At 41.8% G+C, this 10,030-nt stretch overlaps 1 protein-coding gene across 1 annotated transcript in view; it reads left to right on the plus strand.

Annotated features, from left to right (window-relative positions):
* The window catches only part of DSTN (destrin (actin depolymerizing factor)), a 44,581-nt gene extending 35,934 nt beyond the window's left edge, over nt 1–8,647 (plus strand). Inside the window, exons 3-4 of the mRNA XM_006776114.2 lie at nt 5,148–5,224; nt 7,416–8,647. Of these exons, the coding sequence (XP_006776177.1) occupies nt 5,148–5,224; nt 7,416–7,525 (187 nt within the window). The 3' untranslated portion in view covers nt 7,526–8,647. The remainder of the gene's footprint in view (nt 1–5,147; nt 5,225–7,415) is intronic.
* Nucleotides 8,648–10,030: the final 1,383 nt, after the last annotated feature.

Here is a 10,030-nt window from a genome sequence, read left to right on the forward strand (position 1 = left end):
GGCGCACCAACCCTCCCACCCCACTACGGGCCCTGCTGTGTGTGTGATGGGGTAGAGCCATAACCTCCCCATCGGCCCTGCACTGAGTATGACAATGGCGGCACCTCAACCCCCTGATCAGCCCTGCTCTGTGGGTGATAGAGGGCGGCGCCCCAACCCTCCCCCACTGTGGGCCCTGCCGTGAGTGTGACGGTGCGGCACCCCAACCCCCTGATCTGCCCTGCTCTGTGTGTGACAGAGGGCGGTACCCCAACTCTCCTATCGTCCCTACTCTGTAAGTGACGTGGAACTCCTCAACCCCCTGATCGGCCCTGCTCTGTGCGTGACGGGGGAGCTCCCCAACCCCCTGATGGGCCCTGCTCTGTGAGTGCCAGGGGGCAGCGTCCCAACCCCCTGATTGGCCCTGCTCTGTGCGTGATGTGGAGGTGCTGCAACCTCCCCATCAACCCTGCCTTGAGTGTGACAGGGGGTGGTGCCCCAACCCCCAATCAGCCCTACCCTGAGAGTGACTGAGGGTGGCGTCCCAACTCCCCAGTCAGCCCTGCTCTGAGCCCGACCAGGGGCTGCACCTAGGGATTGGGCCTGCCCTCTGCCACCCAGGAGCAGGCCTAAGCCAGCAGGTCGTTATCTTCTGAGGGGTCCCAGACTGCAAGAGGGCACAGGCTGAGGGACCCCCCCCACCCCCCGAGTGCACAAATTTTTGTGCACCGAGCCTCTAGTTTAGATATAAAAGAATTAAATGCAGTAAAATTTATTTACATTTCAAATGCTCAGTAGCCTGTTGCACTTGACTAAACCAAGATGTGTGAGGAATATAAATACGAGGTCTGGGTGCATGTATTAGGGCAACTTACTGTTCAGCAAGACTGGCAGCTGCATATATACATACACACATAATACATAAAGACAGTATTTAATGAAACAAAAGAAGCACATTCCTCATTTGAGTGAAAGTGCATTCATTAACACGTCAAGCGCCCTGTCAGTCACTGGTGACTGATGCACTATACTTTCCATCCGGAAGACAAAACAGACTGGGCACTTAACATGTTAAACTTAATTTCTGTTACATTCCACGTATTGTGTTATGGCCTGGGGAAACAGCTGGTAAAGTCCTTGCCATTCTGGGATTTACAGCTGAGTGGCAGCTAAATAAGATTTTGACTTAAATACTTATTTAATTATTCATTTATTATGAATATATTTAGTAAGGTTTTAGCTTTTAAATTGGTGATACAGGTGGGGAGAAAGTAGGTTTACAGTTGTGAGTACATAAAACACAGTTTATTCTTATATTATCATTTATTAACTAGAGGCCCAGAGCACAAATCTATACATGGGTGGGGTCCCTCAGCCTGGCCAGCAATTGACCCCTATCAGGGGGCTAGTCAGTCAGGGGGAGGGGCTCCAGGAGGTTGGCTAACCATGGGAGGTTGGCTGTGGGAGTGCACTGACCACCAGGGGGCAGCTCCTGTGTTGAGTGTCTGCCCCCAGGTTGTCAATGCATGTCATAGCGACTGGTCAACTGGTTATTCGGTCGTAATGGTCGTTTAGGCTTTTATATATAGAGATTATTGTATTATTTTCCATACAAACAATTATAAGCCTAATTTTGCCCCACTCTCCCTATATTTCCTTCATATGCCCCTGGTTTTTGTACTTTTTATTTACTATGAAAATGATCCTCTACATCAGTGGTTCTCAACCTTGGCTGCACATTAGAATCACCTGGGAATCTTTTTAAAATCCTGATTTCTGGGCCTCATCCTCCGGAAATTCTGTTTCTGTGTTACTAATGCTGTGGTCTCACACCATAACAAAGAAACAGAATTTCTGGAGGATAAGGCCCAGAAATCAGGATTTTAAAAAGATTCCCAGGTGATTCTAATGTGCAGCCAAGGTTGAGAACCACTGCTCTATATGAAAAAGCATTTGGAAAATAAAAGTAGAAAGAAGGAAAGGAAACTCCGTGTTAGTGCAGTGTTTTATTTTGTACTGTTGTTTTTTTAAAGAAAAGGTGAAGCCATCAGGAATGTTCCATAACAGGCTGTTTAAAGGGCCCAGGGTACAGCTCTTACCTAGTGTTTTTTAAATCTTGTCTGAGTAAAATCAGAGCAGTGTTTATTTTTTCCTGTCCCTGACCTATTTTGCATAAGAAAAGTACCCACTTAACTTTGCAGTTCAAACATTTGCCAGACCTGAGTTTATTGTTATGACTTGCCTCCCTCCTTTGACCTTAGGGTTGGAAAGAATAAGCATCTGAGAGATACAGAGACTCTTCTTTTCCTGGTTCCCAAGAATATAATCTCCGAGCTGTGGGAGTAGACTAGGTGAGGTCCATGTCAGCCTATGGTGTTAAGGACTGTGGCACATCCTGGAAATATGGCAGTGAAAAGGATTAAGTGTTTAAAGGATTTAACAACACTCCATTTATCCCTTGCTATCTTGGTAGTATGGAGTGGAGGTGGGCCTGAGGGTAGGTGGTGGTGTGGGGAATGATGCATTCACAGATAGTTTGCATAGGATAGGATTTTTCTGTCAATTGTTACTATTTCTGGTATTTTTCAATATTGCTGGTGAAGAAAGTGGTGAAGCGTATACTTTGCTTGCAGTGTTCATTCTACATGGGGCCAGCACAAAAAAATCTTATAGATACAAGATAGTAGTAACTATTGACAATTAAGGCATAGCTATTGCTGAATTGCTATTAAGCTTTAAAAAAGAAATCCTTCTGACATGTTTATTATGTTAGACTAAGATAGAGAACAAGTAGTCGTGTGGTCAGAATTTGCTATTGTAATAGATATAAAAGGGGTAAGAAAGGAACTTTTGTAATATGTTCTTTTTAAAGACATCAGAAGCAAAAATGCTAAGATTACTAGCATTTCTTAATTTGAGGTGACACATACTTGATTAACAGATTATTTTCTGTACTTCAAAACTTTTTTCTAACCAGAAGGGGTTAAATATCCTAATATATAAAAACCCAGGGTCCGTAACAACTGAAGACTCGACCGACTGGAAGTCAGTCCTGCAGTCAGTGCTGGGTTGCTGTGGTGACCCAGCACTGACTGCTGAGGGGGCTGCGGATCAGGCCCGGAGAGAGGCCCAAAGAGAGAGGCAGGGTCCGGTCAGCCGTTGCCTCTCTCTCTCCAGGCTTCGCCAGCAGCTGTGCCTGTTTCTCTCTGGGGGCTGCTGATCAGCCCCGCCTTTCTGATCAGACCTAGAGATAGGCCCAGAGACACTGACTGGCATAGAAACTGACCAATCAGAATCAAATCTTGAAGTGCAAGGAGCCAGTGGCTGCCTAGGAGGCGGAGCTTTTGACACTGGCATAGAAACCGACCAATCAGAACCTAATCTGGGTGAACTGTGAAGGCAGAACCTAAGGTGGGGTCTGAGAAGGGGATTTATAGGCAATAGCTGTTTGGTGTAAGGCAGGGGTAGGCAACCTTTTTGTGGGTGCATGCCAAAACCAGCAAAATCTCTGACTCAAAATTCTTCTGCGTGCCAACCCTAATTTTTTGAGAACATGTTACGCCTACTTGATATCTCTTAAGGTGTACATATGTGAAGAACCTTGAAGAATTACTAAAATTTATTCGAGTGACAAAAACACAGTATATAATGATGAAAAATACATTTATTTTTTAATGTATGCATGTACACTGATAGTCTGACAGAAAACTTTATGACTCCGTTTGATATTATCAGTGGGACTTTTGCTGCTGCATCACTGATGACAGAGATTTTACATCAGGTTTATATTTCATGACCTTCAGAGATATGCACGAGCTACTACTTCCATCCGTCAGGCTACTCCTATTATGGGACTTAACAAAATTAATCACTGAGAACAAAGATTCACAGTTGTAAATGGAAGATTATAAGAGAGGGTTTTGCGTGCCAGCAAAAGTTACTGGCATGCCATGTTTGGCACGCGTGCCAGGGGTTGCCCACCCCTGGTGTAAGGTGTAAGAAAGCAGTTCAATTTTTTAATGACCGGTTTGGCAGTATAGTGCAAATGGCTGGCAATCAGTCCAGATATAGGGATTTGTATTTTTGTCTGCCAAGAACATCTCCTCCTGCTGGAAAAGCCCCCCCCCCCCCCCTTTAATAAATTAATTATTTCTAAAACAAAATAAACATTATTTCCATATTATTTGAGGAGCATATTTATAAGGAGAAAGAAAAAGAAGGAAATAAGGAAGAAAGAAAAAAAACGCACTTTATCTGATTTTCTGGTTTACACCCTATGCTAATAAAAGGGTAATATGCTAATTACACTGGACATCTTCCGTATATCCATCTGGACATCCTTCCAGACAAAGCCACGGTGGCAGGGGCCAAAGCAGTGGCAGTTAGGGGTAATCAGGCTGGCAGGGGAGGGCAGTTGGGGGCGATCAGGTAGGCAGAGGCAGTTAGGGGCAATCTGGCTGGCAAGGTAGAGCAATTAGGGGCAAGATCAGGCTGGCAAGGTAGGGCCATTGGGGGTGAGATCAGGCCAGCAGTGGAGGGCAGTTGGGGGCAACCAGGTCAGAAGGCAGGCAGGCAGAGAAAGTTGGAGCGATCAGGCAGGCAGGCAGGTCAGCGGTTAGGAGCCAGCGGTCCCAGACTGCAAGAGGGATCGGGCCTAAACAGGCAGTTGGACATGAGGCCTAAACAGATGGGAGAGGGTGCAGGCTGGGCTAAGGCAACACCTTCCCTCTCCCCTACCCCCCCCCTCCAGCCCCCACATGAATTTCATGCACTGGGCCACTAGTCTTATATAAAAGTTGTTATTAGCCTAAACTCAAGCCTTTACTGATTAAAAAAATATATATATTTTTTTACTTTATTTTAAAGAAAATAAATTCGGTAATACAATGGATTATCCAGTCAGTGTTGTTTATTCTGGCCCCATTAATCTGATTTTTAATCAGTAGTTCTCTACTTTTTTCCCCGCTTGTTCAGCCTGAGCCATTCTGTGTTTGCCACTTGCAACAGTTCTCTATAAGAAGGTGGGGACATACAAAAATTGTGTAGTTAGGAAAACTCTCCCAGGATAGTCTGAGGACCCTTCCCCATTACTGATGTAAATGTGTAACATGATGTAAATTGTACTTTCTCTAAACCAGTTTTTTCATTTTTGGCATCTCTTTATCCAGGGCACCAGAACTAGCACCTCTGAAAAGTAAAATGATCTATGCGAGCTCCAAGGATGCAATTAAAAAGAAATTTCAAGGTATGATCTAGATTTACTTCCAAATACTTAGAGGTATGGTGAGCACCTGAAATGGGGCTACATCTTTTCTAGGGAGCACCTTATTTTCTTTGGAGAACCTTGCCATGGAGGGAAGCATTGTTTTGAGAAAAAACCCAGAAGGTTAAACCTGGTTTTCAGTGTCCTCTGCCTTGCGCTGGTCACTTTGGGTCTGCATGGCCCATATTTAATAACCTCATTCTCTCCACATTGTGTAGCACTTGTTCAAGCTGGTTTTAAACATGTTTGAGATGCTGTCAAGTTTCTCACATAACAGATGGAGACTAATTGGTTTACATTGGTCATACTAAATGATAACTTTGCTCTTGTCTTTTTAAAAAATACATATTTTTATTCATTTCAGGGAGGAAGGGAAAGGGGGAGAGATAGAAACATCATCGATAAGAGAGAATCATTGATCAGCTACCTCCTGCACACACCCCCACTGGGGATTGAGCCTGAAACCTGGGCATGTGCTCTGACTAGGAATTGAACCGTGACTTCCTGGTTCATAGGTTGATGCTCAACCACTAAGCCACACTGGCTGGGCTGCTCTTGCCTTTGAGTGTAGTTAACATAAAGTTGAAAAAGGAAATGCTTATAAATGGGAAAGGATACTTTTATCTCTAGCTTTACTTTGGAATGGTATAATTTTAGGTAATTGACTCATCTGTATCCAAAGGAAAGTTCCCTCCTTGAGCTGGCCAGTTATGTTTGACTTGCCCACTGGGTGATTGGGATCCTGATGAGATGGCCTGACCATACTGTCTCCAGCCAGGAGGAAATGGTGGTATGCTGGAAAGAGCATGGGGCAAGTGCCCAAAGGCCTGCATTGAGGGCTAAGCTTGTCATCTAACTGCTGTGTGATCTTGACCAAAACCGCTAAACCTCCTTGGGCCTTGATTCTCTCAGCTGTAGAACGAGATCATCTTGGTTGTGGGAGCTTAGTCTCCGAGGTTGCCCTACCTCCTTCCTGCCATGGCTAACTCCAAACAGCTGGGCGAGCCAAGGTCATAGGACTTGGCCCAGTGTGTTTTTTGTTTTGTTTATTTGACTGTGACTGACTTTTATGTTCTTGTAGTTGAACAGGTTTGCCCTAGCTTGTTTACTTAGGAAAGCAACATGCTCGCTTTCTTTCCTGGAACCTGCTGCTGTGTAGTTCAGGCCTTGCAGGTTCTCCATGCCTTCGAGTTGATGTTGGCCCATTACCCAGAAGTGTGTTCACCAGTTGGTTAACTGATGTTTTAACATGACTCATTAAAGATGGCCACCTTGTCACCTTTTTCTAGTGAAACCATGACTGGCTTTCTCAATCAGTCCTAAGTGGTCCAAAAGCTAGCTGTCCTGCTATGCTTTCAGCAGCTTAAAAAATTGTCTTAAAATTATGGAAAGTCAGAAACAATGTAGGCATTTAAAAGATTGTTATTTACAGAGAAGCTACTGTATGTAATTCCATAATTGAGCTCATTCTTCAGTGTGGTGATGTAATTTTTCTGAGAAAGCAATTAGTAATACATTTTACAGTTTCCATTGTGATAGAGTTCTCAAATATATAATACACTAAAGAGCTGTTTTGTAGACTAAAAGTATGCCATTTGTAAATATTTTTACTCTTCAACACAGTTGACTAAATCAACTGCAATCAAAACATCATATTCATATTTTTACTTATTTTTTTAAAAATACTTCTAGACTTGCTTTTTAAATTCTTATTGAAGTACATCATATCTATAAAAAAAGCTTATGTCATAAATTATATTGTAGAACTCAGTGAATTTTCACAAACTGACATAATTGTTGTTTCTAGATTTAATGACCAGTACCCCAGAAGTCTCATTCCTGCCCCTTCCAGTCACACCACTTTCTTTTACTCTTTTATCCAAAGGATAACCAATACTCTGGCTTCTAACAGCATAAAATAGCTTTGGCTGATTTTGTGTTATATAAATAGAATCATCCAGAATGTATGCTTCAGTCAACATTGTTTAAGTCATTCATTTTTATGCATGTAGTTACAGATTATTTATTCTCATTACTGCATAGTATATTGTTATTTGTGTATACCACAGCTTTCTTATCCATATTAGAATTGGTCTTTTAAAACAGCTTGCTGTCTTAGAGAAATAGGTAAACTACTGTCATAATTCTAAATAGAATTATTTTTCCTCCGTAGGCATAAAACACGAATGTCAAGCAAATGGGCCAGAAGACCTCAATCGGGCTTGTATTGCTGAAAAGCTAGGTGGATCCTTAATTGTAGCTTTTGAAGGATGCCCTGTGTAGATCATGGTTCAGTGCCACAATCAAAAGCTTCCATGTTTAATGTTATCCTCTTGCTATATAAGTAAAGCAAATATGTTTAGGCCAGGGTCTCACTGAGGGGGAGCTATCTTGTCATCTGTTAAACTAAATATTCTATAAACATGTGCAAACAGCCCTAAATAAATCTAAAATCTAAAGTTCTATTGGTATGAAATTAAATTCTTATTGGTCATTCTTAATTCTTAATGCCTGTTTTGATGAGTTGGCTTGTAAAGATTTTTGCTAAGCTCCTTTTTAATAATGCAGTTCACAAAACAGTGCATATACGAGAACTGTTGCATTCTTGTTAACTTCAGCAATTACTTTGTTTCTTTAGCTTAGAGAATTGGTCATAACCTGGTTATAATTATTGCCCAAATTCTTTATTCTCTCTTGAGTGAAACTGAATAATGGAAAATAATTCTCACATGTAATAACACTAATATACTAACTACAATAAGATTAAGTCAGGCAGTCTTTTAATTCTACCAGATGTGTAATGAGGACTGTCTCAGAATTGTGAATGCTTATACCAGTAATCAGCGCTGATCTTGCAAAGCACTATTTCAAGCACGTAGTTGGAGTACAGGAAACAACTCCTTGCACCTGTGGTGAGCTCTCCACTTACTAGATGGGAGACTGTTCTGAGAGTGACCTTGCATCTAGAGAATCATGTGTCCTTAGGAGTGTGCAATATCTTGTAACAACCAGATAAGATGCAAATTAGCGTTCCATTGTAATCCACTTTGTTAATGAAAATGATAAAAAATGGTGTATTGATAAGCTAGGACACTTGTGAAAACTTTAATTGTGTCTTCTTCAGAACTTTGTTTCTGGCCCAGTAAGGTGGGGAAGCACATTAGGTATATGATTACTCTGGGGCCTGGGAGTAATTTCTTAGAGCAGTTTGTCAACTCTGTGTGAAACAGGGAGCAGGTATGACAAAAGATGACACCCATAGAAAACTGCTACCTGATGACACTTGGAAGTGATTGTCTTAACATCACAGACATAACACCTTGAACAATATAGAGATGCATAAACAGTTGAACTTAGAAATAGCTGTATTGGCTTTATGTAATAAAGGAAGCATTTTTAACTTAATCTCTTGTGTAATTATTCACATGTGAGTTGGGTATAAAGGAGATTGTCTTTCATATATGGGGCAAGTTTGGAGGTTTGAGTATTTTGGACAATTACAGTTAAGATCACAGCTCCCTCTTCTTATAAAATGAGAAAGTTGGTATGAAAGTTGGGAATCTTTCTTATTCCAAATGTTGATCCAAACATCAGGCTTTTAAATCCTTTGATTTGTTTGAGGTGCAAAAAAAGGCTTTAATTAAAATACTTTTCAAAATTGTCTAGAAAAAAGTGCTGGTTACTGGTTTACTGATAAGCTGCTTGTCATTCTTTCATCCTGAATTTCTTGTTTTACTATTTGCAATGCTTTTAGTGACTGTGTTTATTAACAGGCCTCTTGAAAAGCATTGCAGGCCCAAGGTTGGCCTACTCAGGAATCAGCCATGTAGCTAGAACCAGGTATTTGGTCAGGGAGTTTTAGAAAGTATTTTCTGTGGTTTTAGCTTGGACATGTGATTTAACCACCACGCTGGGCAGGTGCACATCTGTCTGTGTCATGCGTGCTATGGCAAGAATTTCAAGCAGTGTGCAGAGACATAATGTAAACATCTACCAACATTTCACTCTCATTCCAGAAATTGGAAGATGTTAGTTACCTATATTTCTATGTAGGGCAAGTTTTGAGAGTCTTACTGTATTCCTGCGGTGAGGCCCAAGAATCCTACTAAAGAAGCATTCCAGGTCATTCTGATGCTAGAGTTTGGAACCTCAGCTGACATTGGTAAGAAATAAAACTGCAGAGAACTCTGCTTTCAGCAAACATATTTACATTTTTTCAAGAGTTAACACATGACAAAAATGTGTGTGTGGAAAGCTTAGGGTTTATCAGGGAGTATTCTTTTGCCCTAATTTCTATTGGCAGCAGATAAAGCCACAACTAATAGAAATACAGAATTTGTGAAGTTTATTTCAGAGAACATTAATCTGAGAAAACAGTGAACACAATGGCTTGAATAATAGAATTAGGCTTAGTTGAGTGGTTTCTTTTGCAGAACTACCCAGAGGACTGGCTTGGTCAACACATCGGAAGTGCAGCTTCTGGTTCTTGACTGTTTTGTTGTTCTGTGAACTATCAGAGACTGGATATGTCCAAGGACACATACATCACTTTCTCATTATTTGGGGCATTTCTGAAATAAAACAGTCTCCAAACAAGCTCTGGTAAAAGGACCACTAATTATATTGTGGCTGGGGTGGGGTCCAGGAGCCAGGCTCACGTATAATTTGAGCTGTTTGGCTGGCCAGGGCTCTCCTTGTTCCAGAAGGGTAGCAGAAAGGGGACTTACCCAGCCTATAGCCAGTGCCCTCAGAAGCCAGCCTGAGAGGTCAAATAACTTGCCTAAGGTC

This window comes from Myotis davidii, unplaced genomic scaffold, assembly GCF_000327345.1.
Source record: "Myotis davidii unplaced genomic scaffold, ASM32734v1 scaffold608, whole genome shotgun sequence".
Lineage (NCBI taxonomy): Eukaryota > Metazoa > Chordata > Mammalia > Chiroptera > Vespertilionidae > Myotis > Myotis davidii.